Below are 26,886 nucleotides of genomic sequence, written 5' to 3' on the forward strand. Positions count from 1 at the left end.
GCACACAGTGGGTCAGCTACTGGAGAGGCGTAGGACCCCTCTACCCCAGCTCTCAAAGGGTGCTGTCTATAGCGGGGGTGGGGGGTGGGGGGCAGGTCCTGAGGCCTTTCTGACAGTTGGGGACCTGGTCTCTCTCTCTCTCCAAACCACTTCTCTGCCAGTGGGGGAGATGGTCCCTGTTCCTGGTCATCTCGCCCTGCCAGGCCTTCTGCTCTCAGAGGGCCTGGTGACCCCCATGAGCAGCAAGGGAGTGGAGGAGCGTCCTGGCAGCTCCCCTTGGCCACGGCACATGGCGCGGTCTCTCCTGGACCAGCTGCGCTTCACCTGCGTCAGGATGTGGACGTGTGCCTGGGAAGGGAGTGAGCAGCTGGCCACACCGTGGTCACATGACCGCGCCGGCCCCGGCGGGGGGGAGGGGGGGAGCGAGGACAGCCTATTGAGGCAGCAGCAAGGGGCTGGTCACCCACGTGGGGCGGGGTGGGGCAGGGCATGGTGGCTGGTGGGGAGGGCCGCCGCGCCGCACCGCACCGTAGCTGTGCACTGGCCTGTGTCTTGGGGAGGCCCTCTGCCAGCCTCCTTGCCCAGGGCCCTCACCCACCTCGGCATAAGTGCAGATGAGCTTCAGCTTGTTTTGGGGAGAAGAACCTGTCACTTAAAAAAATGTCCTCTTGGCCTGGGTGCCCAGTGCCCTGACTCTGGTGAAGCTGGGAGCAACGGTATGGGGTGTGACTGCCCCTAATGAGGTTACTGTTCCCCCTTGGGGAACCCTGGCTTAGGACCCAGGAAAAGATGGCCAGGGCCTGTGCCAAGTCGCACGGCTGCTTACCGGGCGGAAGAGGGGAAGGGGGAGATGTGGGAGGGGCTGGCAGGGCAGGGCCCCGTGGAGCAGCTCTCATCATTGCTCGTGGCCGCCAGCTGCCGGGGATCAGCTGTCCTGGAAGGTCCAGCCTGGGGTGCCCCCTGGGAAAGGGGGCAGGAGCCTGGGGGGCCTGGGGCTGGGGGTAGGCCGGGCAGAGTCAGAACAAACACTCACATGGCTGCCGCTGCCTCTAAAACGTAAGTAGGTTTGTTTCTTTACTTGTGTGTGTGTTTATAGTCTTTATTCGTGGATAAATATTAGAAAATCATCTCTCAGAAAGTGTGGTCAGGGGCAGGCCCGGCTTGCCTAGCCGACCGGGGGAGGGCCCTTCGGGGGGCCCCGGCCTGGTGTGCAGGGTGAGGCTGTCCCGCCAAGGCTCGTACACCAGCGCGTAGCTCTCCGCTCGCTTGACAGTGAACCTGTAGCAGCGGTTGGGCAGCAGGTCGTGGACGTCGAAGCTGCAGGCGGCCACAGGGATGATGCCGCACTGCGAGCGCTCCTGCTGCGTCCGCGGGTCCAGCAGCTTGAAGCGCAGCTCGAACTGCTCCGGGGCCGCCGGCTGGGTGGTGACGAACCAGCGCAGGCTGGCCCAGTCCTGGTGCGCCACCGACCCCTTCCGGTCGAACAGGACGGGCGTCTTAGTGCTCAAAATGAGCCTGATGTGCGGGATCTTGGTGGCGCCGATGTCGGACACCAGGCGGTGCTTGATGTGCAAGCGCCCGGGGACCATCATGGCCAGGAAGCCGTCCATGACCGCCGACAGCTCGGCCAGCCTCTGCGCCACCAGGCCCCAGCCCGCCAGAAAGGGCCGCGGGTCCGGCGACTGCAGCAGAGCGTCCAGCTCGGCGCGGCCGCGGTCCAGCTGCTCCAGCAGGTCTGCGAGCAGCAGGAGCTGGATCTTGGTCTGGGCGGTGCCCACCTTCTTCATGCGCTGGAACTTCCAGGGGTCGATGAGCTGGAACATGGTGCCGGGCAGCACCAGGGGGTTCTGGTCGCCCAGGGCCAGGTGCTTGGGGAGGATCTCGATGTAGTAGGAACACTTCCTGAGCAGGTCCATGCGGGCGTGGTGGCGCTTCAGCAGGTGGGGGCTCAGGTCCGCGGTCAGGAACTCGCGCAGTGCGGTGCGGCGCTCCGTGTAGGCCCTCCAAGCCGCTGGCTCCAGCAGCTGCTGGTCCTCGGCCTCCTCCGCCTCCTCCTGGTCCAGGAAGGACTGGGGACTGTCCATCTTCACCTCGTCCCGGCCCAGGCCGGTCACCTGGAAGTTCATGTCTGCGAGCAGGGTGGAGGGTGGAGGGTGGGGTGCGAGCTGACACAGTCAGCCGGCCTCTGCCAGCCACCCTGGGGGCTCACTCAGATCAGCGTGTGTCTCGGGGAAGGGGGTGGCTTCCGGCCCACTGCCCTCCATACTGGGCCCTCCGTCCTTCCCCAGGGGGAGCAGCTGGTGGGGAGAGCGCGTCTCTCGGGGAAAAGGCTGCTGGAGGGCCAGGTGGGCAGGCTGCAGACCTGGCTAAAACCGGACACTGAGGGACAACCACTCTGCTGATATCCATTGTGATGACACAGGGACAGAAGGAAGGGCTAAGACAATGGGCTCTAGGGCTAGACGGGCCCGGGCAGGAACCCCAGCCACTGACCAGCTGTGTGGCCTGGCCAAGGCCTCAGGTCCTCGTCTGAATGGGGTGAAGGTGCTCCCTCGGGACTGTTGAGAGGATTTAGTGTGGTCCTGTCTGTGCGGCACCGGACTCTCCCTGGGGGACACCACGTCCCTGCGGACCTTCCATGCCTCACTCACTGCCGGTCAGAGCAAAGGGCCAGGGCTCACCCAAAGACAAGGCCAGGTGGCGGCTGGAGCCAGAGAAGGAAGCAGGGTACCCCAGGCCTCAACTTCTAGATACTGAACCCCACTCTACGCCTTGAGGCCCCTCGGAGTGGTAAGGTCCTGTCACCCCATGTCACGGATGGGGTGCCTGAGGCTAAAACGCTTCGTAGCTTGCTCTCAGTTTAGGGTTTGAGGCCAGCCGTCAACTCCAGGGCCTGACTCCTCTGTGCTACCCCTGCCTCAGCTCCCAGCTCTAGGGGACAGTGGGAGGGGGCTGCTGGGGCAGGCCACAGGCCACAGGGATTGGCCCTGCAAGCCGGGGCTCCTTGCAGAAGGGGCCAGCAAGCTGGCCGCTGTCCCAGGTCCCAGCCTTCCCTAGGACGGAGAGACAGCCCCTGGTGCTGGGCCAGTGGCTCCACTTGGGACATCTCACGTGGTCCCAGCAACCCAAGGGTTGGATGAATTACAAAGAAATCTGACAGGCTGAGTGACCTGCCCAAGGCCACACTGCTAAGTGGCGGTAAGGTTGGGACCCAAGTCTGCTTGCCTCCCCAAAGACCAATGCTTCACCTTCCTGGGGCAGAGAAGCCCGAGCAGGTCCTGGGTACAATAGAGAGGGTATCTGGGATGAGCTGAAGCATGACCCCAGGAATCCCAGCCTAAGTCCTGCTCTGTCCTGTTGGTCTGACTCTGGGTTTAGGGGTGTTTCCTAGTCTCCAGCAGTCTCTGGGCTGGAAAATTGCGGAGGTGCTGGTAGTGAATTCCAGGAAGGGGCTGCTCTGTGCCCTGGCCGGGCTCCCAGACCTACACCCTCCTGGGCCTTCCAGAAGCCCCCAGGCCCACCCCCTCCCCTCCCCAGCAGCCTGTCCGCCTCCCCGGCCCGTGCCCAGCGTCCAGGCGCGCCCACTTGCCCTGCCTCCCGGAGCGGAGAGAGCCAACCGGCTGACTGTGCGCCCAGCGCGCGCCGCTGCGTCCAGCGGGTTGCCATGGGGACCGCGGGCCTCTGTGACGCCCCGCCCAGCCCGGGGTGGGGGCAGGGTGGGGATGTCGCCCAGGGCCCCAGGGTGGGGGGAGACCCCGCTGGGTCGGGCCGCTCCACTTGAAGAGCTTCAGGAAGTCCACGCGGGGCGGGAGGTGGGGGGCGCTCTCTGATCTCAAGACCCGCACTGGGACTCAGACTCGAAGGAGCCGCTCGCCCGGTCCCCAGACCCGCCCTCCACCCGGGTCTCAGTTGGACAGAACTGGGCCGAGGCCTCGCTCCCTGCCTGGGGGACTTGGGAACCACCGCGCGTGGCTATTCTGAAAGCCAAGCCCGAAGTAGGGTTCCGCAGAGAGGAGTAGACTGAGGCTTGCCGCGCCTATGCTGGGGGCCCCTGTGAGTCCTGTGGGCACGGGGCTTAGTCCAGGCGTGGAGGGGTGGGTGCAGGGAAGGGGGCTCCTGCTCCACGTCCCAGCCTGTGCTCTGCTCCAGGAACCCATGGGAAGAACTGGGGGGAGAGCAGTGACCTCATGAGTGAACTGGCAGGCGGCTGACACTTGTCACCCCAGGGAACAGAGCCAAGATTGGAGCTGCAGCTTTGGCCAGCAGTGCACCTGCCTGGGCTGAGCCTCCAGATCTGGGTCTGGACACATGGGTCTCCACCGTTCCAGGGAGCCCATCAGAGGAGTTCTCAGCCCCTTCCTTGAGCCCCATCTCTAGCCCCCAGCTGGGATCAGGACCTCTGGGAACTCTCAGCAAGCCTGGGGCCTCCCTGGGCAGTGGTCAGTCTCAGACACCCAAGGCGCTTGTTGGCCCACCTTGGGGAGGGAGGGAGGGATGCCCTGACTATGGGTGTCTCTGCCCCAGGGGGGCAGTGGTGGGCCCTTTCCACGGTAGGGCATCTATCCCTCAGCTGCCCTGCCGGTGTGTTCTTTGCCCAGAGCCTCCCCTGACCCACAACGGCACCCCTCCCATCGGGGTGATCCCACTCCTGGGAGGAGGCTTCCCTGGCGAGGGGCCCATCAGTTCATTCTCAGGTTCAGGCCTGGGTGGGCATGGAGGCCCCAGGAGGTCAGATCTGGGGGAGGGGTTGATGCCATTTCTGCCCTCCTCTCCCTGGTTTGGGCTCTCAGTAAATGTTAGCTGTTGTTATTTGGAAAGGGGGGTGCTGTCTGAGGGTTGAGGGGGAGGCTGGCACTGGAAAGTGGGGAGAGGAGGAAGACAGCCCCCACCCTGAAGCCCACCCACAGAGAGGGACCGAGGGACCCTCCCCCCCCACCTCGCTCTTCCGGGCCAGGCACGTCTCAGACCTCTGTCATCTCTTTGGCCCCACCTCCTTTTTTCTATTTGACTTTAAAAAATTAAATTCTTAATTTTGAGAGAATTGTAGATTCACACGCAGTTGTAAGAGCTAACACAAAGATCCCATGATTCTTGCCCTGTCCCAGGGGAAACATCATCTTTCAGAACATCTGGTCACGCAAGGTCACCGGGATAGTGAAGAGTGACACCGTGAGATGCAGGACTGGTGTCTCCCACGGGGACCCCCACGTTGCCTCGTGCAGCGACCCCAACCCCTCTTTCCACCAGCAACCACTACTGTCCTCTCCATCTCTGAAGGCGCCGTGGAAAGGAGCCGCATGGCATACAGCCTTCAGGACTCCCTTGCTAGGCGTATTTCCTTCTGTCGCTGAGCAGCGGTCCCTGGCAGGGCAGACGGCACCAGGCTGCGCTGCCCCTGAGCCTTAGGAGCCGTGAGGGTGGGGAGCCTGGTGGTGGCAAGATCACGGGGGGGGGGGGGGTGCACCTCTACCACAGACCCCCATAGCGCGTCCTTCAGAAAATGAACCCATGGTGTGCTGCTCTGGGCTGCCCGCCTTGGCCTGAATGCCCCGGAAGCCCCTGCTCATCCCAGCAGAGCTGGTCTGAACCCTCCCTCGGCCCCAGCAGGCTCCATGCTCTTAGAGACGGGAAAATGGAGGCAGAGAGGTCTAGCCCCTTTCCCGAGGTCACATAGCTAGTGAGTCTGACAGCAGGATTAGAACCCTGTCCTGTGACCCCATCCCAAGTTGGGGGTCCTCCCCCTCACTTGCACACCTCCCCAACCCCACCAGCACCGTTCTCTGTGGTTGGGGCCAGTGGAGGACGTGCAGCTAATGGGTGAGTGGCAGTCGGGTCAGGGCCATCCTGGGGGCCCGGACGCTGCTGTGCCAGGTGGGTGAGGTGAGGGAGGAAACAGCGTGCCCGGGAACCTGGAGCTTGGGGGGCAGGCAGCCAGGCCAGCAGGAGCGAGGCAACTCCGACAGCTGCCCACGACAAGACGGACAAGAGTGGCTCTTGCTGCCGGCCACCCGGCCCCGGGGGTGTGTGTGCAAGGAGACGAGGGGTGGGCGAAGAGAGGTGGTCTGGTGTTTGGGGGCGAGGGGATGGATGAGGGCCCTGGCAGAGACCCAGGGCAGTGAAGGAGTCTCTCTCCCTCTGGGGGACGGGGCCTTCTTCAGCCCCTCTGTCCTGGTCACCTGGAGATGGGCCAGGCATTCGTGGCCGGCCAGGCCCCCACTGCCCAGCACATGTTCCTGCTGGAACCCCCTCGAGGAGCGGTGGACAGAACCTTGTTTCTGCATCTGTAGGATGCCACGGGGGTCTTTGTAGCAGAGCCCCCTGCGCCCTGTCCCCCAGTTCACTTGCTGGGCTTTACTTGGGCCGACAGGAGGCCTGGGCACCAGGCGTGGAGGCCAGAGGACCGAGGAGGGTCCCTCCCTGCCTGCCCTGACACCAGATAGAATGTGCTGAGTCCTGCGGCTGGGACTCTGCGGCTCAGAGGGACTGGCAGTGTCCAGGAGGAATCTGTGTCCAGTGCTCTGAGTGCTTGACCCCAAGCATACTCAGCACAAGCAGGACCCTCCCACGGCCTGAGAGGGCCTCCCTGAGGCCAACGGGGTCAGAGGCTCGAAGCATGGTTTCCCAAGGAGGAGAAGCAGTGTAGGTACAAAGGATTTAAGGAAATCGGTGTGCAAAACCCAGACTTGCACGCGAATGGGAGGAGCGTGTCGTGGGGTGGGGCGGCAGCTTCAGGGCCCTTCCAGGCCCTACCCTAAGTTTGCATTTGTAAGTAGCCTACGTTCTTCTCAGTTACCGCCTTCCCGCAGTATGAGTCGCTGCCCCACAGAGCTGCCCCTTGGGGGGCCCCCTGCCCGCTCCAGGCTATGTGAGCCCCAGAGAGCTGCTCGGTTCCCTGTGCTCCCTGCAGGACGCCACGGAGGGCCAGTGCATGGTGTCCTTGCCACGTTCCAGTTTGCAGATTGGACAGCTGTTCATGAGGACCTGTGCCCCAGGAAGCCCCCAGGGTGTGTGTCAGAGACAAGTGGTCTGCTGCCGCTCTAGGGGCCGGGAGCGGGTGGACGCCTTCTCCATGGTCAAGCAATCGTCACACCTGTTGTCGGCTGGGTGCAAACACAGAACACACACACTCAGGCATCAATCCAGTGTGGGATTTGGAAGGAGGGTCTCACAAAAGGGGTATGGGCTCAATAAAGGGGCTGAGCTGGGGGGAGGCCAGCAGGGGGAGGAGCATTCAGGCTGCCTGAGGCTGGGACCCTACCTACCACAGACCCTGCCCCAGGGCCCCCAGAGTTTGCTCTCACCATCCTGCCCAGAAACAGAGGCCTCCGTGTGCAGGGGGCCTGTCCCTGTCCAGGGAGCTGAGTAAGAGGGGTGGCGCAGCCCCTCCCAGGCTCACCTGCCCCCTTCTGTGCCACGGCACCCCCATTTCCATCCCTGAGGTGGGGGTCAGGTGTCAGAGCCTCCTCCCTGCCACCCTGTGGGGCCTGTGGGGGGGTCTACTGACCCACAGTGGCCCAGAAGGTGTATGGCCCATCCCCCCCCCCCCCCCCCCCCGCGAAACACCTATGGAGCGCTTCCAGGACTCACTGAGTACCCAGCCGTCACCCTGATGTCCCACTGTGCAGTGTGACAACCGGAGCGCAGAGCGCGGGGAGCTCACCTCCCTTGCCCAGAGTCCCAGGCTGCCCCCAGCCGTCCCAGCCCCCTGCTGCAGAGGCTCTTGGCCAAGCTTGTAAGGCTCTGTGCTGCATACGGTTTCTATGTCGAGAGATTTGGCCAACATTTAAAGAACTTTTCTTTTCTTTCTTCTTTTCTTTTCTTTTCTTCTCTTTTTAAAGTGATTTTATTTATTTGACACACAGAGAGAGGGAGCACAAGCAGGGGGAGCAGGAGAGGGAGAAGTAGGCTCCCCTCGGAGCAGGACCCCGGGAACATGACCTGAGCCCCCCAGGCGCCCCAAGAACAGGCGGTTTTCCGCACAAATCCAGCTCCCTTCTAGGCAACCAGTGGCTGGTGCTGCACAGCGGCCATCCCCTTCATGGAACCTCATTTCTCTGAGGCCAAGGCTCAGCTCAAGGGCGGGCGCGCGTTTCACCTGCGCTGACCGTTTGGCCCGCGGCGTCCCGCCGGCGCCCCCACAGCCCCGCCCGAAGCCCCGCCCGAAGCCCGAGGCCCCGCCCCGGAGGCGCGTTCTGGGGCCGCACCTGCCCCCGCCCCAAAGAGCGGCTCTGAGCCGTTGGGGACAAGGCACCGCAGAGGTCGAGCACAGGAGCAGCCGTCGTGTGGCGGGGGCTGCAGGGCCACCTTGCACCCCACTCTGGTCTGAACCCCAGCCCGGGAGGCGGGGGCCGTGGTGGAGCGCGCCTTGTCGGAGGGCCCTCCGGAGTGACCTGCAGCCCCGCACTCTGCGCCGCGGGGGAGGCAGCAGCAAGGCTCGGACCCTCGCCGTCCCACCGGCCCTTCCAGTTTCTGTCGGTCGGAGCCCTAAGTCCTGCCGCTGCGGCCCCTCCCCTGCGGGACCCTGGGCTCGGCGCGGTGACCCCCGGGAGCATGGAGCCCTTCCTCAGGAAGCGGCTGACCTTCTTGTCCTTCTTCTGGGACAAGATCTGGCCGGTGGCCGCGCCGGACGACGGCGTCCCGGGGTTTCCCGACCCTGCGGCCAGCGCTGAGCCGGAGCCCCCGGCCACAGAGCCGTGCGGCGCCCCCGCACCCGCGCAGCTCTTCCGGGCGCTCTACGACTTCACCGCGCGGTGCTCCGCCGAGCTGAGTGTCAGCCGCGGGGACAGGCTGTACGCCCTCAAGGCGGAGGGCGACTACATCTTTGCCCGCAGGCTCTCCGGCCCGCCCAGTACTGGGCTGGTACCCATCACCCACCTGGCCAAGGCCACCCCGGAGACTCTCGCAGACTACCCGTGAGTATCGCCCTGCCCCAGGAGTCAGGAGAAAGGGCAGGATTGAGTCCCCGGATGGCATGTCCAGGATCCATCCTGCTTTCCTTCCTTCCCTCCTTCCCTCCCTCCCTTCTGTGGCCAGGACCCTGCAGGCCTCGCCATGCAGTGGTGAGCAAGCACGCAGAGGTGGGGGCGGACGCCAGTGACTGTGTCCTGGTACGGTTAAGAGGGAAAGCGGTGACAACTCCAGCAGGAGTGGTCAGGGCCAGTGGTGAATAAGCTGGACAGTGTGTATGCATGCCACTGGCCAGGCACCCAGCATGGCGGTCACTTTGGGACATGGTCCAGCCAGCCAGGCCCTTCTGAATCCCTCTCACACAGGGATTCAGCCCTGGCATTGACCACACTCTGGGGTCTCTCATTCCACATTACCTGAGTGGTCATGGCTTGGAGGGCAGGGGCCAGGGTCCTGGGTACAGTTCCAAGAGAGACAGACACGGCCCCATCATCCTGGGGCTCCCGCTGAGGACGTAAGTGAGCAGAGAGCCATCCGGATGCTGTGAGGGATGAGGGGGTGAGCACGGGGGATAGAAGGTGATAGGCTGAGTCCAAGAGGTGGATTCACCTGCCGCCTCTCTGGTCCATATTCACCCAGAACTCTCCCTGCTGCACTGGGCCAGGTGTGGGGTGGACATGGCCCTGGCCTTTGGAATTGCTCCCAAGGAGGCTTGTTTTGAGAGGGGACGCAAGTGGGTAGAGCTCACCCATTCCCCCCCAGCATGCCCAAGGCCCCTAGGGCCGGGGCAGTCCCCAGGCACTGCAGTCATGGAGGGAGGCAGAGAGTGGAGGCTCTCCCACAGGGCTGGGAGAAGTGACCTCTCAGCCCAGGCTTAGGGTCTGCAGGACAGGGTAGCCTCCTGGCACAGCTGTGTGCTGGCCCCACCTGGCTCTGTCTATGGTGGTGGACGTCATGGGCCTCAACCCTTTGATCCAGACTCTGGTTGTGGCCCTGCCTGTCTTCCCCTGGATGCGTGGGTCAGCCTGGATGTCATGGCCTTGCAATTCCTGATGTTTAGACAGATGTGCCACAGCGATGCCACCCCCTCCCCCAGCCCCAGCATGCATGGAGGTGATGTCTGGGGAGAAAAGGCCAGAAGCTGGCTGGTGAACAGGGCCAGCAAAACCAGGCCCAGATGCCCAGACCTCACCCCGACACTGGCTTCTTGTCCTGTGCCCGGCTGGGCCTGAGCCTCCACATGTCCTCTGCCGACCAGCATTGGGTCTCAACTTCACTCAGGCCACCCCCAGTCTCCTGGAGGCCCCTCGGCACTCCCACAGCCTCCTGGGGGATTTACATGTGGCATGGGAAAGCCCGGGTCCGGTCCCGGGATGGCCCCTTCTGAGGGGACTCTGGGCCCCCGCCCCAGGCCTAGCCTGTTGGAAGCGTGGGAGGGACCAGGCAGACGTTCTGGTGGGGGGGGGCCCACAGTCACTCTGCATGTGGAGGACAGGTCCCCTGAGCCTCTCTCAGAGGCCGTAGCAGGGGCAGGCCTGGGAGGGTTGGAGCGGGGAGGTGCCAGGAGGAAGCAGTAATGACTGTTTGCCTGGGCCCAGGATGAAAGGGCTGGCCGCACTCACGGTGTCATTAGCCACAGACACCTGGCTGTTGTCCCCAGGGCCAGACTGGCTGGGCAGGGGGAGGACCCTCAACCGCGAGGGTGAGGCTCCCCAGTCTTATCTCAGCCACTGCCCACCTAGGGAGAGACTCCCAGAACATCCCGGGCCCTCGCTCCAGGGGAGGGCTGGGGCTGGGGACACTTCCGCTTCTCTGCTCGCCCACAGCCCTGCTGTCTTGTGAAGGGCCTCCGCGGCTCTTCACGCGGGAGCTCTCCTGGCTGGTGGGCCAGAAGGCAGGGCCTGGCTGTAGGAGGCCCTTGCTGAGGGAGCCTGCAGCCTCAGGGGCCTGGACCTCTTGCTCCTAAATCAGTGTGCTGAAAAATGGGTTCATCAGCTTTCCCTGAGCCTGCTGCCCAACCAAGTCTGGTCTTGGGGACCCACGTCCTCGTGTCCTTGACCCTTCTCTGCCCTGCATGCTTGTCTTTCCTCCCAGTGTTGCTGGGGCCTCTGCCTCTCCGTCTGCCATCGCCTCACTCTTCCCGTCTCCAGCTCTTCCCTCTTGGCAGCCCTTCAGCCCAGCCCAAGGGTTGGCTCTGGCCACATTGGTTCCTAGCCCCCTTCCTGTAGCTCTCCATGGGGCGCGTGGGCCTCTGCGCCAGATGCAGGCCTGTCTCTGGCCCCCTCCGGCCAGGCGCTGGCCTCGCCCCAGGCTCCGGCAGCACCCACCTGCCCAGGCACCACCCATCCACCCAGTCCCCTCTTCCCAGGGCACCCTCTCCTTGTGTCGACTCGCTTTGAGTCATGTTTTGGGTCCTCTAGGATAACTGCTGGTCCTGCACCCCCAGGTAGGGGTCAGAGCCAACCCCCTGGCCCCCAGAACCCCAGGTGTCCCCCCATCAGAGTGGACGAGGGTCATGCTCACAGGGCTGTCCCCCGAGTGGCTGAGGCTCTCCCTTAGGCAGCAGGCCTCCTGCCCCTCAGTCCCCAGAATCTCCAGGAAGCAGGAGGCTCCAGGGTAGGATGCTGACTCAGTTGTGGGGTTCCCCTCTGTGGGCCTTGGGAAGCAGACTCAGGTGATGGGGTGGGGCCAGGAGCTTTTCCGCTTTCCTTCCAAGAGTGTGGAGCCAGGGAGGTGCACGTGGTGTGACTCAGATGGACCGTGGCCCAGATGGGATGTCAGTGGGGATGCCCAGCAGGCCCTCACCCCGCCCTGCTCCATGCTCAGGTGTGTGGGCTCCCGGAATGTCGGCATTCTACTCAGACTGAGGAGCGGCCCCTGGGCGCCCCTGCAGCCCAAGTGCTGGGACCGTGCTTGGCTTCAGAGGGAACCTGTGTGTGCGAAGAGGGCCGGGGGCTTGGGCTGGCCTGCCCTGGGCGGGGCCTCTCCGAGGCAGGTGTGTGACACTTTGTGCCTCCTCCAGCACCCCTGGACCCCTGCCCAGCCTGGCTCAGCTGCCTCCTCCGGGGCCTTCCTGGCCAAGCTTCTGTCAGCCCCGCCTGGCCACGTCTCGGGGCAGATGGGCCATGCCCGGCCTGGTGGAGCTGGTGGTCCTTCATGCCACCGCTGCAGCCGGGGGCTGCTCCTCAGGGACCCCCGGCTCCTGGTGGACCCCCTCCCCCAGTAGGGGCTCAGCAGTCTTGAGTTTGGCCCGTTAGCCCGGCCGGGGCTGGAAGTCATTCTGTGAGCAGGGCTGGTGGGGGATCTGTGGCCGAGGTATGTGGACAGTCTCACCTGACTCAGGTCACTGCTGGTGGCAGTGTGAGCTCTGTGTCAGCCCAAGTGGCCCTCCTGTTCCCTCCCTGATGACTCCAGAGGCGGGCGCACTGAGGGCTAGGGGTAGGTGCAGGCCCGGGGCCGGGACCGCTGCACCGGGCTCTGGGGGCCCCCTTGTCCCTGAGAGACAGCGGGAGTCGGGCTCAGGCCTGGGCCTGGTGGTGACCGCCGTGCCTGCCCCCAGCAGCTGGTACTTCAGCAGCATCAGCCGCGCCCAGGCCCAGCAGCTGCTCCTGTCCCCGGCCAACGCGCCGGGCGCCTTCCTCATTCGGCCCAGCGAGAGCAGCCACGGGGACTACTCGCTATCAGGTACCGGACGGCTGCTCGGGCCTCTGTCCCAGCACTGGGGCGGGGCCCGAGTGACCCTGGCCTTGGGGTGGGTGCTCCCCAGGCTTTGCTGGCCCCACGTCAGGCCTGGTCACCTCGTGTCCGCTCGCCGGCTGGTCTGTCCACCTGCAGGCTCACTTCCCCGCTCCCCCGCCTTGATCCTTCGCCCACCACGGCTCACTCCTCCCTCACCCTCGCTTCCCTCATCCGCTCACTCTCGGACTCTCGGACTCATCTATATGCTGAGTGCCCGCCCGGTGCCCGCCCTGGGCCCCTCTCACTGCCCCTCAGCTTGCAGCTGCCCACGCTCCCTCCTTTCCCATGAGGCTCCGAGGCCCGGCCTGAGCCCGGCCCGGAGAAGGTCGTGGTGCTTCTCTGCGCATCTGGTCCGGGTGCTGGGAGGGCCTGGGGCGAGCTGCAGCCGAGACACGGCCTTCCGCTGTGCCCACTCCCCAGTCCGGGCCCAGGCCACCGTTCACCACTACCGTATCTCCACGGCGGCCGACGGTCTCTACCTGCAGAAAGGCCAGCTCTTCCCCAGCCTGCAGGAGCTGCTCGCCTACTACAAAGCCAACTGGAAGCTGATCCGGAACCCGCTGCTGCAGCCCTGTGTGCCCCAGGTGGGCCAGCCCCCGGCCACAGCTCCTGCCCAGTGGCCCAGCACGTGTCCAGCCGTGTGAGCAGGGCAGCAGGCCCAGGCCTGTCCCCGAGCATGGCTGGGGGGGTCTGAAAATGCCCAGGGGCACTGGGTGCCCCGGGTCGGCCTCCACACTCCGGCCAGGGCCCTGCCTGGGGTTGGGTTTGCTCTCACGGGTGAGGCGTCTCCATCTCTGGGGACTTCTGGGGCTGGGGTGGGACGAGCCCTGTAGGGTCCCCTCACTCCCAGACCCGGCTCAGCAGAGGGGCGGTGAGGGCTGGGGGCAAGCTTGGGGAGGCGTCCAGGGAGGGTGCCCACAGCAGCCGCAGGCCCAGGCGGAAGCTGTGGGAGGGGACGCTCGTCTGGGCTGGAACACCAGCACCCCAGCTCTCAGGGACCAGCCGTCCCGCCGGGGGCAGCAATCCAGTTCCTCCGGTTGCTAATGACAGTGTGGCTGCCGGTAATGACTGCAGGTGGGGGTCCACCTCCAGCAAAGCTGCCCGTAGGTCCAGAAGCAAGTGGGGCCAGGCTTCTGGGGTCCGCACCTGGCTCCCCGGCCTGGCGTGCCGGGAGACACCGTCCGCTCTTTCCAGGGAGCAGCAGGCAGAGGCCCGGAGTGCCCTGCGCCCCCACGGAAGCTCCCCCAGCAGGACGAGTGGGAGCGGCCTCGCTCCGAGTTTGCCCTTCGGAGGAAGCTGGGTGAAGGCTACTTCGGGGAGGTGTGGGAAGGCCTGTGGCTGGGTTCCGCGCCAGTGGCGGTCAAGGTCATTAAGTCAGGTGGGTGAGGCCTGCTGGCCCCTGCGCGCCCTGCCCTCTGACCCCCGGAGCCCTGGGGCCGCACCGGGTGGTGTGGGCGGGTCCTGCAGTGGTGCCTTCTCCTGCAGCTTACATGAAGCTCGCAGACCTCAGCAAGGAGATCCAGACGCTGAAGAGCCTGAGGCACGAGCGTCTCATTCGGCTGCATGCCGTGTGCTCCACGGGCCAGCCCGTGTACATCGTCACCGAGCTCATGCGCAAGGGCAATCTGCAGGCCTTCCTGGGGAGTGAGCGGCTGCCCCCTCCCCGCCCCTCCCCCTGGTGGCCGTCCGGGTGACCCAGACTTCCATCCAGGCCATGACCGCCTGGCCCCCTTCTCGGGCCTTTGACGCTACACTGGGCTCGACCCTCTGAGGCCCAGAGGGTTGCGGTGGGCTCTGGCCGGCAGTGGGTTCGGGCCCCCGGCCTGGGCCAGTCCTCTGCCTTGTGGAGGGGCAGTCAGAGCCTCACGGTTCCAGGCTGAGCCAAGGGCAGTGGGGTTGGGCGCACCCAGCCCCTTGCACCTGCCCTGTGTCTGGTCTCCCCTGGGGGCTCAGGCCGGGTTGCCCAGGGGCAGCCTCCCTGAGTGGTCACCGCACAGCATGGTGCCCCCTACAGCCTGGGCCGGTGGCGCTGCTCTCACCGTGTCTTAGGGGTATGGATACTGAGGCACGGAGGGATGGGATGGTGCAGACCCCCGCCCCCTGACCGTCCGCCTTGCCCCACAGCCCCCGAGGGGCGGGCCCTGGGCCTTCCTCTCCTGCTGAGCTTCGCCTGCCAGGTGGCCGAGGGCATGAGCTACCTGGAGGAGCGGCGCATCGTACACCGAGACCTGGCGGCCAGGAACGTGCTCGTGGGCGATGACCTGGCATGCAAGGTGGCTGACTTTGGCCTGGCTCGGCTACTCAAGGTCAGTTGGGGCTGGGACCCCTGGCCCCGCCGTGGCTGGGAGGGGAGGGTGCCACTCCGCCCACCCACCACTGGTCTCCCCCCACCCAGGATGACGTCTACTCCCCAAGCAGTGGCTCCAAGATCCCTGTCAAGTGGACGGCGCCTGAGGCGGCCAGCTACCGCATCTACTCTCCGAAGTCGGACGTCTGGTCCTTCGGTGTTCTCCTCTATGAGGTCTTCACCTATGGCCAGTGTCCCTATGAAGGTGGGCGCAAGGGAGTCTGCGGAGGGAGGCACACCCTGCCCCGGGGGTCCCTGAGCCTGGCAGGGTCTGGCCAGGGGCTGGGGGGTGGTGTCCACCAGGACCCTGGTGCAGAAGCGAGGCAGCCCTGCCCAGCCCCCCTCATTGCTCTTCTGCAGGGCTGAGCAACCATGAGACCCTGCAGCAGGTCACGCGAGGGTACCGGCTGCCGCGCCCGGCCTCCTGCCCTGCGGAGGTCTACACGCTCATGCTGGAGTGCTGGAGGGGCAGCCCCGAGGAGCGGCCGGCCTTCCCTGCGCTGCAGGAGAGGCTGAGTGCGGCCCATAGGCGCCTCACCCCCGCCCACACGTGACCCGGGGCGCCAGACACAGGGCTGGGGCCATGCCTCCCTGCCCGGCGTGTCCCCCCAGGACGGTGCTGGCTGTTGACACATCCAGGGGCGCCGGTGGCCTGGAACTGGCTCTGGCTGTGGGCCTCACACCCTGACACACGTGTGGGGCTGATGTCCTTTGCTCCTGGACCTGGTGTCGCCGGCGAGGGAAGATGGCGGTGTAGCAGTCAGGGTGAAGCCTGGGGGATTTGCTGGACACAGAAGCCCTGAGCCTGGTCCACGGCCCCCTGCCCACACCTACTGCCCCAGGCAGCCCCAACGCCCCCCAGGGTCAAGAGCCAGAGGCAGGGCTCCCCGGTTTTCTGCAAAGTCCCCCCGTGGCCGATGCTGGGCTCCCAGGCAGACCCCGGGGTGGGGCCCGTGCAGCACGTGCTGGGCACACTGGCTGCCTGTGTACAGACCCGTGTGCTCAATAAACACGCGGTGCCCAACTCAGATGCACGCGCAGACCTGCCTCACGCACGGGTCGCGGCCCCCGAAGCCAGAACAGGAGCGGGAGCTAATGGGGTGGTCCACCAGCCGGGTGACCGAGGGAGAGCTGCCCCCCCCCGGGGGCCCAGGCCCCCGCCCCTGAAGATGACTGCTGCAGGCGGCAGGAGTGGACAGTCCCCTGCATCTCCCTAAGGCCGCGGCTGAAGTGAGGGAGGGCAGGGCTGGGTCAGGCTGCAGGCAGTTCAGGCTGCGGGCCTTTCCTGGGGGTGGGGCAAAGGTCAGGGCTCAGAGTCCCTGCCTCAGTGGTTCAGGGTCCTGGGTGCTGGTCAGGCAGGGGTGGGGGTGGATGCCACGCTCTTCAGGCAACTGGGTCACAACCAACTCTCTGGGGAGAAGGAAGCAGCCGGCATCCAGGATGTGACCGCTCCCACCAGGGCTGACTTCAGGCCACTGTTGGCGTCACTGAATGAGGAGCCGGCTGGGACAAGCTGGTTCTCACTCACCCCAGCTCCAGGCACCACGAGATGGACCGGAGGGGCAGGGGGCCCGGTAGGTGTGGTGTGGGCTCCGGGTCCTCATGTCCCACCCTCCTGTGACCCCCATGATGGCAGCCATGCCCCCGGAGGGCTTGCAAAGCTGCCCTCTGCCTCTCGTCCCCTGGAGGAAACAGCCCTCTGTGCCGTTTAGGGTCAGCTCGGTACCTGGTGAGGCCAGTCAGCCCCTCCCCACGGATCACAGGCCCTGCTTGCGGGCTGGCACAGGGGGACCTGGGACCCCGCAGTGGGCACAGAGTCTGTGCAGGGCTAGAGTGGCGAGAGAGGAGAGGGTGCTGAGGTCACCGCAGGAGAGGGCAGCGTAGAGGGAGGAGGCAGACGAGCTCCTTTAGGACCAGATCAGCCTGGGTGTGGGTCAGGGCTGAGCAGGGAGAAGGCAGGAGCCCCCTGGAGCCTTGGGTGCCAGGCTTGGGCCAGCCCCGACCCGAGGCCGGGGGTGGGAACAGGAGGGTTTGGCCTGCAGCCCTGGACCGTCTGTGCTGCCCTGGGGGGGGGGGGCGGTGAGGGGCGTCCTGGTGAGAGACAGAGCCGGACACCTGCCGACACAGGAGCTGGTGAGTGTGGCGCGGGGCTGGGCAGCGGGTGCCGAGGGAAGGAATGTGCCGGGCTTTCACCAGAGGCGGGTGTGCGTGGGGGTCACTGGTGCATTCCTGGCGCGTCTCATCAGCCACAAGCCGAGCAGGTTTGGTGCTCGGGAGCCTCCAGGAGGGCGGGGGACTTCCTGTCTCAGTACTGTCCTGCTTCCTGGTGTCGCCCAGGCAGAAGACTGGACGTCCACACCGAGACACACACTGAGGCCCCTGGGCAGGAGCTCACGGCCGGGCCCAGGGGTGGAGGCCACGGCCATGAGGGCTGGACACGGAGCAGGGGCACCTTGGAGCCCCGGGCCCCTGGCCCAGCCCTGGCCTCTGCACAGCCCCCTGACCCTTCCCCACCCTGGTCAGCGTTGATCGGGCTGCCAGAATGATTGTGAACTTACTGAGTAATACACATTCCTCTTCTCAAAATGGAGTGAGTCGTGCCCTTAAGTCAGGCTTAGTCTACCGTTCCCCCTGGCGCTCCTGTCATGGGGCAGAGTCCCCGCACCTCGGCTGGCCCAGGCCGAGGGCAGGTGGCACTCACTCGGAGCACTCTTCACACCCTGGTCCCCATCTCCCCTCAGGGCTCTCCCTTCTCTGCTGTGGCCCCTCCTGTCCCCCACTCCACAGCCGGCCTCCGTGTGGGCTCCCGCTTCCCAGCACCGGCCTGCCTTTTCCTGTCCCTTGGAGGCCAGTGTCTAGGACAGCAGCGACTCTGTGAGAGCTTGACGTCCCTCTGGCCTGGCTCCATCCCAGGGCCCCTGGCAGGTTGGGTAGGGGTGACTTATCCACGGGCCTCCGTCCCTCCTCTCCCCCTCCCACCTCACTCCCTCCTGGGTTCCACTCACATCTGAGCCCCCACCGCTAAACTGGACCCCAGGAAGGCCCTGTCTGACCAGTTACTCAGCCCCCCCTCCCCCAGGGGCTCAGGTCCAGCCACATGGCCACGTGGTAGGCACACGTCCCAGAGTAGGTGGGCAAGAGCTGTACCCAGACTGACCTGGCCTCAGTGGGTAGGGGGACAGGTGGGAGCTGCTGGGCCATCGGGGTGGAGCCCTGGCTGTTGGGGCAGCTCAGAGAGAGGTCACACTGGTGGGTGCAGGTGTGGCTGGCCTGGCTTGGCCGCCTCATCACGGGAAGTGGGCTGGTTGCTCGGCTGGGTGGAGGTGGCCTGTCAAGGTTGGCCCCACCCGCCCACTGCTCCCAGTCACAGGTGGTGCTGCAGCCAGCCTAGTGACAGGTGGCGAGGCCAGGAAGCCAGTCCTGCTGCTGCACCCGCCATGGAATGCCGGGGCCAGGCTCACCCGGGCCCCCAGTACGTGGGCCTCTGGGACTTCGAGGCCCGGACGGACGAGGAGCTGAGCTTCCGGGCAGGGGATCTGTTCCACGTGGCCAGGAAGGAGGAGGAGTGGTGGTGGGTCACGTTGCTGGATGCAGCGGGCAGGGCCCTAGTGAAGGGCTACGTGCCCCACAACTACCTGGCCGAGAAGGAGACGGTACAGTCTGAGCCGTGAGTGTCCCTACAGCCCTCGTGGGTCACTCCAAGGGGCCCCCACTCTCTGTGCTAGCACGGCTGGGCTCTGGGGAGTGGCGGGTGCTGGGCCAGCCTCCCAGAGGCCAATGAAGATAGGGGACATGTGACTTCACCTCTCCGTGCCCCCTAGTTGGGGCTGGACCCCACCATCCTGGTCCCAGGAGAGCTGACTAGGCTTTCTTGGGGTGACATCCATGGATAGGGAGCTGCAGAGGCATGTGGCCCCTCCCCTGGACTGCCCCACGGTCACTTTGTGGTGCCAGGACCCAGAGAGGACAGAGGGGTCCACAGTGGGTTTCTGGGTGGCCAGCCAACAGGGATGCGGTCTGCGTAGGATTCCAAGGCAGGGACTGGGCCTTCTGGGGAGCAAAGCTTCAGTACCTTCCAAACAGCCGAAGCCAGACACACGACCTAGTGAGAAGGAGCAGGACAGTCACTGGGACATGTCCATCTGGGCGGGGCTGCGGGCTGCCCCATCATGGCAAGGAGGCTCCTGGGGGTGGTGGTTGGTCCCAAGGGGCTGCCCAGGAAGCTTGGACCACAGGGGCAGCCTGGCGTGGGCATGTGCACGGCCACGTGAGCTGGCTCCTCTGAGCTCTGGGCCAGGAGGGTCCAGCATGAGACTCTGCTGCCCGCCTGTGCACCTGTGATCCAGGGGCTGCCAAGCACTGGAGTCGTAGCACGGTGAACGCATGCAGGGAGACACGCAGTACCATCATAGACACCAAGGTTTCAGAAGGCCGGGGCCAACGACAGGGAAAATGCAGAGCTGGGCACGGCTGGTGCAAAGGCCCTGAGGTCCTAAGAACCTAGTGCATTTGAAAAGCAGGGAGGAGGCAGGGTGGTTGGAGGGGTGAGCAAATGAGAGAGATTCAAGATGTGCCGAATCGGTCAGGGTGGGGTGTGACTCTCGTGGGGCTCCGTGTGGAGGCTGCTGTTCCAGTGATGCCTGCAGGAACAGGGACCAGGTCAGAGCAGCCAGCCGCGGAAGTCCCCTGGGGAACCTGGCAGCCCCACCCTGCAGCCCAGGCTCAGCCGTGCCCTGGTGCTGGTGTGCGTGAGCCTGTGTGTGTGTGGGTACGTGTGTCAGTGCGCACGTGCAGAGCCTTGCCGCCCCGATGCCGAGCCCCAGCCCCCATGGTCCTAGCACAGAGCATCTGTGGCCCGGGTCACAGAGCAATGTGGTCCCACTGGTGGGATGGGTGGCACGTCCCTGGGACAGGAGTGACTCTGACCCTACAGACAGGGGACACCCTGGGCAGGGTGGTGCGTGCACCCCTTCGGGGTCACCAAGGCATTTCCTGGTGTCCAGGCTGGCCATTCGGGACAGTCGGGGTCTCTGATGGGCCATGAAGTGGCCTCTGGTCGGGGACAGTATCGGAGGGCAGCTGTGGGTCAGTGTGGGGGGCATGAGGAGGCGGACAGTCAGGGGAGGGGGGCTGGGCTTCAGGGTGGGCGAGTGGGAGGACGCTGAGTCAGAGGGCAGGGGTTGAAGGTTGGCGTAGGCTCAGGACCACCCCCACCCCTCAGGTGGTTCTTTGGCCGCATCTCCCGCTCAGAAGCCGTACACCGGCTGCAGGCTGAGGGCAACGGGCCAGGGGCCTTCCTGGTCAGGGTCAGTGAAAAACCGGGCGCTGACTATGTTCTCTCAGGTACGGCCTCCCCAGTCTGCGGCCCCACCTGCACTTGACCTCAGGGCTCCTTGCCCCTGGCCCGTCCCCCCCCCCCACCCCCCCCCCCGGCCTTCCCTCCAGTGGGCGGCTTGTCCCCAGGGTCCCACTGGGTCTGGGTTTTCTTACTTGGCTGGGAGATGTGCCCTGGGGCGGGATGCCTGGCCCGCGAGCGCCCCTCTGAGGGCTGAGGGGAGGGCCCGGGACTGCGAGCACGTGTCCACCGGGCCGGGCCTCTCCCCCACAGTGCGGGACAGGCAGGCCGTGCGGCATTACAGCAGCGTGCCAGCCGGCTGCACCTCCGTGAGGCTGCGTCCTTCCCCAGCCTGTCCGAGCTCCTGGAACACCACAAAGCCCAGAGCCTGTCCCACGGCCTGCGGCTGACCGTGCCCTGCCAGAAGGTAGGGCCGCCGGCACCCTGCTGCCCCCCGTGGCTCCCTCTCCTCCACGGCACACAGGGTGGGTGTGGGTCCTGATGCGCTGGCTGGCTGGAGGGGGCTCGGGGAGACCTGGCCCCGGGGACCCTCACTGTCCTGGGAGCTGTGGTCCTACAGACCTGGGTGCGGTGGGGTGGGATGTCCCTTCCTTTGCCAGGTCGCTCTCGCCTCTGGACCAGGGAGAGGTCAGCTATGCTCCTGCCATGTCCTGCATCCCTCTGGCCTGGTGGGAGCCTGGGGATGAGGGCCATGTGCCCCAGCCAGCGGCTGGCCGGGAGTTCTGTCTGAGCGGCACTGAGCCAGTGTGCCCGGCCTACGGCGGGCGGTGAGGGTGTTTGCAGGGTACTGCAGGGGGCGGCCGTGGTGGGGGCAGCTCCTGGGATAGCCCGGTCACATGCTGGACCCTGGGACCTCACCAAGAAGAACGTCCTACATTTGAGGACAGAGCAGGGGCTCCGGGTCCTGGGGTCAGAGTGGGGAATTCCTGAACCTCGCGTCCCTGCTTGTCCCTCCAGCACGAGCCCAAGCCCCTGCCTCACTGTGAAGACTGGGAGAGACCACGGGAGGAGTTCACGCTCTGCAGGAAGCTGGGGTCTGGGTACTTCGGGGAGGTCTTCAAAGGGCTCTGGAAAGACCAGGTCCGAGTGGCTATTAAGGTGATTGCTCGAGGTGAGTGGGCCCTGGGCCAGGGACTCAGCGGCGACTCCAGGCCTTGCCTGAGGGGGCCGGGGCGGCAAGCTACCTGCTGGCCCAGTGTGCCCTGTGCGGCGTCTACACAGCATCCAGGGGCGTTTCCCTTCCAAAGTCTATGTTTTCACCTAAATGCATTTATTTAAAAAGGGAATTTTAAATTCTTTTTTTTAACTTTTTAAAAAAAGATTTTATTTATTTGAGAGAGAGAGAGAGACAGCCAGGGAGAGAGGGAACACAAGCAGGGGGAGTGGGAGAGGAAGAAGCAGGCTCCCAGCGGAGGAGCCTGATGTGGGGCTCGATCCCATAATGCCGGGATCACGCCCTGAGCTGAAGGCAGACGCTTAACGACTGTGCCACCCAGGCGCCCCGGGAATTTTAAATTCTTAATGTAAATGGAAAGCCATTAAAGTAAATAGATCACTAGAAATCCGAAAAGGTTCATGTACAATCTCTAAACCCACTAGGGGTCTGGATCCCCCACTTCAGGAATCGGGGGCTCATGGGAACACACTTGGGGGCGTTCTCCTTCGCATCGGGCTTGGGCAGGTGTTGGCAGTCGTGGTGCCTGGTGTGCGGCGAGAGCAGGTGGTGGGCGCCGCGGCATCCTGGGCAGCTGCTGTGCGCAGGCAGGTGGGGAAGCGCGTCTGGGGCCGCACCCACCGAGGCCGCCTGCCCGCAGACGATCTCCTGCGGCACACATTCCAGTCGGAGATCCAGGCCATGAAGCAGCTACGACACAAGCACATCCTGGCGCTGTACGCCGTGGCTTCCGTGGGGGACCCCGTGTACATCGTCACGGAGCTCATGCCCAAGGGGAGCCTGCTGGAGCTGCTGCGGGGTGAGCCGGCCGGTGGGCGGCACTCAGGGTTCCTTTCCCGGGGGTACGCGTGCCCCGTGCTCGCTGGAGGGCGTGGGAGCCTTGCACCAGGAAAGCGCAAACCCACATCGCCCCCAGACCAGGCACAGGCCGCCAGGGAGCCCTGTGATGCCTTCGTCCGCGGGGCCCTGCTTGAGAAAGGACTGAAAATGCCTTGTGGTAAACGTACCGTCTATTCACTGTGGGAATTGGAGAAAACACAGAGAAGTACAAATAAGAAAAGCCGTAATTCCTACATCCAGTTAACTGAGGCCATTTTATTCCAACACCAGGCGAGGCTCGCCCACCTCCCCAGCTTCCGGAACACGCAGGCCTGGCTCTGCTTTTCTTTCTGGAAGGTGCTGGCCCTTCTCGCGGTGTTTGGGTGTGCACGAACACTTACACACGCGTGCACACCGCTCCTGCACACACAGGAAACACGCACGATGGATCTCTCGGACTCACAGACCCCATCACCTGTCCGAGGGCCTATCACTTCATTTAACACCCAAACCAAGCAATCACTGCTGATGGGGGGGGGGGGGGGGGCGGCACCACGGAGCGCAGACGCCCCCTGGTGTCAGAGGTACTCAGGGAGCGCGACGTCTAGCGTGTGTGCGCGTGTGCCCGGGCCGGTTTTTACGTGGTGACATTTGGAACACTGAATGTGACATTTTCCATGTCGAGTCTGATCACTGTGGCCAAGTCCCCCGGCATCAGATGCTCTTAAGGACGGTGCGCCCACTGGGGCACGACCACGTCCACGAGCTGTGGCCCTTTAGGGAGCTGCCTGGTGTCGAACCTCCCGAGGTTTTCAACTGTGTGGATAGCGCTTCAGCGAGCTCCTGTCACTCTAGCAGGTTCCCGGAGAGGAAATGGGGGGCGTGGGGCTCTAACCCATAACCACCGCCCAGAAGGGCTGCGACGGGGCCACTGGTCCAATGCACCGTCAGGCAGCTGCCTGTCCCAGCCCGGGTCCTGCACCGGGCGCCACGCAGAGCCCCTCTGACCGCAGCTCCCCCGGCCCCTGCAGACTCTGACGAGAAATCCCTGCCCGTCTTGGAGCTGGTAGACATCGCATCACAGGTGGCCGAGGGCATGTGCTACCTGCAGTCGCAGAATTACATCACCGGGACCTGGCCGCCAGGAACATCCTCGTGGGGGCCAACAACATCTGCAAAGTGGGTGACTTTGGGCTAGCCAGGCTCATCAAGGTAGGGCCGGGGGCATGAGGCGGGGGTGCAGGGCGTCCTCCGCGCCCGGAGCTGGGGTTCCCAGGGGCTGGCCTGCCCTTGGCCTCGGGGAGGCGGGTTGAGCTGGCACAGGAAGCTGGAGGGCGAGATACAGGGCTGTGGAGCCGAGCTGCGCCCCAGTGGGGAGCAGAGGCTTCCCCGACGGCTCTGAGGCTGGAAGGGCGGTGGAAACACTGGCAGGGGCTGCATGTGGAAAGGGAGGCTGCACGGGGGCTGGGGCGGGGAGGGGAGGAGGGCACGCGTGTGCTGCTTGCTTTGGGTGTGCAGTGAGGGCACAGGTGGGAGCGGTTTGTGAGCTCATAGCAAACACCTCCCCTGGCCGACCCCCGCACACGACAGAAGCGGACAGAATGGTGTCCTGAGCCCCTTGCCCCATCACCAACCCCTCCTTCCACGCGGTTAGACCCGAGTCCCCACGTGCACACTTCGGTTCCACAAGGACTCCAAAGAAAAACAGCCACAATCACACTTTGGACACGTAACGGGGACTCCTTACAGTCATCACGTGCCCCCTCGGAGCTGCTGCCAAGCTCCTGAAAGCCGGGAATTCACTGCCTTGCTGCTGGAGCGGACCCCGGGTCGCAGCGGCTCGACTACTTCCTCTGGCCGTTCTCACCCTCCCGGGCCGGCGCCCACTGCTCAGGGCACGTCTGCCTCACTCTTCCTGGCGCCGGGGGCACGGAGGGCCAGCATCCAGGGCCTTTCACTCCCAGGCGGCTGTCCCGATGCTGCGGTTCCTTCCTCGTCGGCTGGATGCTTCTAGAAGGCGTTTCCCTCATCCACGCGGTGGCCAGCTGCAGGGCAGGCCAGGCAGGAAGACAGGCTGAGCGTGACTCCTACAGCTTTTCTGAGCATGTCCGGGGGAGCTGGGGGGCAGCTCTGTGAACCCGTGGTGTGAACACGCCTGCAGTTCCCCCATACAAGTCACAGACCGTGCCTTGCTCACATGGGCCCACCTCCGGGGCTCCGACACCACCCGGGTGGGGCGGGGGCACGCTTATCCCGGTCCTGAGCTGCCAGCTCTGGCCCTCCACCCCTCATCTGAGGGAAAGCAGCACCTCCAGCAGCACCTGGGGCGGTCACCAGTACCTGGGCTGCACTGGCCCACGACGAACCCCACAGCTCCCTGTGCCCGTCCACACGGTGGGGGCAGGAGGGGTGTGGGCAGCTGCCGAGGCCCACCCAGCACGTGTTTGGTTGCAGGAGGACATCTACCTTTCCCACGACCACAACATCCCCTACAAGTGGACCGCCCCCGAGGCCCTGTCCCGAGGGCTTTACTCCATCAAATCCGACGTCTGGTCCTTTGGGATCCTCCTTCATGAGATTTTCAGCAGGGGTCAGATGCCCTATCCAGGTACGGGCCCCCCCGACAGTGTCCCCAACGGCGGGTGGTGCACCTGGACTTGGGACTGCACCAGCCGGCCTCCCACTGGCAGCCCTCTGGGGGCGTCAGGAGTGTGTAGGGGTGCGGCCGGCAGCAGCTCAGCCCAGGCTTTCCTGGGAGGGCGGCAGATGGCAGCATGTCTTCCCAGGGGCAAGGGAGGCCAGGTGGGCACCAGCTTCCAGCCCCTACAGCGCCTCTGGCTGTCCCAGCACAGGAATGTCCAACCGAGAGGTGTTCCTGAATGTGGATGCAGGCTACCGGATGCCCCGCCCCCCGGAGTGCCCCCCCCCCCGCCACACATAAGCTGATGCGCTCGTGCTGGCACAGGGACCCCGAGCAGAGGCCCTGCTTCAGAGCCCTGCGGGAGCGGCTGTCCAGTGTCAGCAGGTATGAGAACCCACTCTGAGCAACAGCCTCCCGGCCGCTGCCTGGGAGTCACCAGGGCCAGGTCCTGTGAAGACGGGCCAGGGTGTCATTCTGGACCTCCCATCAGAAGTACAGGCAGACTGACGGTGCTGACAGTTCCCAGAACCGGGCTGGACACGGGGGACAGTGCTCGTCCAGTCTTGGCCCGCCCTGTCCTGGGGCAGGGGGAGCATGCCCTCTGCAGTCTGGGGCTGAGGCTGCCTGTCCTCCTGTCTGCTCCTTCTAAAACACCAGCTCCGGGAAAGTGCTGGGTCCCGCCATAGCCAACTCCAACTTGGGAACCCTCCAGGAGCCTGGCTACCCTCACTTTCTAAAGGGAGTGGAGCTGTTGCTGGTCCTGACCCAAAGTCCACCAAGTCTGTCAGGAACACGGCTTAGCGTCCCCAAGTGGTGCTTGGGAGGGGCCTGGGCTTTGGCTGGGCTCACCCTATGCCACCTGGCCCATGCCTGTCTCCTGACTTGGGGGGAACATGGACTTCCCAGGACTCTGTGAAGACAGGCTGTTCGCTGGTGGGGTACTTCGGTCTCCTGCCTGGGGCCAGGTGCTATCCCGGTCTTCCCACTGTGGCTATCAGCAGCTGCCCACAGGAGCTCTGAGGACCTCGTCTGGACACCACAGCCTCTAAAGCTGGGTAGTGCTCAGGCTATTCTCTGGGGCACCTCCCCCCACTCTGAGTCCAACTGAAGAGGTGGGAAGGAAGGCCTCCCCTACTCAGCCTCCTGCCCGGACGCAACAGGGGCAGACAGGACAGACGCTGCAGCCCTAGGGGGCCACGAGCTATGCCTGAGCCATGCCGATGCCCTGGGATCGGACTTGTGAAGCTATTTTTAGCACATCACGGGAAGAGGGGGAGCAGCAGAGACCAGGCTCCTCTAACCTCATACTAAGCTCCCACCCACCCCCTCACTAAGCTGCCTTCTCCTAACCAACAGACCTGGCCCAATCTCCGCTGGCCACTAAGAGCGTGTGGGCACTGCCAGCCCATCGGTCATGCTTGCCCGAGGTGGCCGAGAGAGAATGGCACCGCCACACCCTCCCCAGGTCCCTGGTTGGAGTTTGTCCAAAGCTCAGTTACCTGTGGTGAGAAGACCTCTCAGGAACGCCCCCATACCCCTTACCACTCAGCGTTAATTTGGGGTTCCTGTGCCCAGAGTTGGGGCACCCTGCTCAGAATGTGTCCTACAATGGGCTACAAGGGGCAACACCGCTCTAGGAAGGCACCTGGAGACAGCGTGGTCCAGTGAGCTGTTCCACAGCAGCTCGGTCCTGTTCCCTCACTGCCCTCCCTGGTGTCCTCGAGAGTGGGGGCAGGAGTGGGGGCACCAGGCCCCTCTCGCTGAGGGTTCCTGAACCCACAGGCAGAGGCCCAGCTTTCCCCAGCAGCCACGTCTGAGGACCTGAACCTCAGTGGCTGCCCTGGAGGCTTCCTGTCCAACTCCTGAATGGCCGGTTCTCCCAGGCTCCCCAAAATAGCAAGATA

General features: G+C 64.9%; 3 protein-coding genes across 3 annotated transcripts; 2 read left to right on the plus strand and 1 right to left on the minus strand.

Moving 5' to 3' along the window:
- Window positions 1–1,124: 1,124 nt before the first annotated feature.
- On the minus strand, window positions 1,125–2,226 carry FNDC11 (fibronectin type III domain containing 11). The gene has a single exon (XM_045795419.2). The coding sequence runs from the start codon at window positions 2,124–2,126 to the stop codon at window positions 1,125–1,127; it is 1,002 nt and encodes a 333-aa protein (XP_045651375.1). The 5' UTR covers window positions 2,127–2,226.
- A 5,343-nt stretch (window positions 2,227–7,569) lies between these two features.
- SRMS (src-related kinase lacking C-terminal regulatory tyrosine and N-terminal myristylation sites) lies at window positions 7,570–16,011 on the plus strand. The gene is made up of 8 exons (XM_045794791.2): window positions 7,570–8,912; window positions 12,470–12,591; window positions 13,066–13,229; window positions 13,840–14,023; window positions 14,131–14,289; window positions 14,770–14,951; window positions 15,041–15,197; window positions 15,353–16,011. The coding sequence occupies exons 1-8, from the start codon at window positions 8,551–8,553 to the stop codon at window positions 15,544–15,546; spliced, it is 1,524 nt and encodes a 507-aa protein (XP_045650747.1). The 5' UTR covers window positions 7,570–8,550; the 3' UTR covers window positions 15,547–16,011.
- A 2,394-nt stretch (window positions 16,012–18,405) lies between these two features.
- On the plus strand, window positions 18,406–25,385 carry PTK6 (protein tyrosine kinase 6). Its single transcript, XM_045795428.2, is given in 11 exon segments — window positions 18,406–18,659; window positions 20,214–20,335; window positions 20,601–20,630; window positions 20,633–20,754; window positions 21,306–21,459; window positions 22,163–22,321; window positions 23,373–23,462; window positions 23,465–23,553; window positions 24,796–24,949; window positions 25,194–25,261; window positions 25,263–25,385. Coding segments are annotated over 11 exon segments (1,341 nt in total). The 5' UTR covers window positions 18,406–18,429.
- The last annotated feature ends 1,501 nt before the right edge of the window (window positions 25,386–26,886 follow it).

The sequence above is a fragment of the Ursus americanus genome, chromosome 22 (assembly GCF_024610735.1).
Source record: "Ursus americanus isolate L20-20 chromosome 22, mUrsAme1.1.p, whole genome shotgun sequence".
Taxonomy (NCBI): Eukaryota; Metazoa; Chordata; class Mammalia; order Carnivora; family Ursidae; genus Ursus; species Ursus americanus.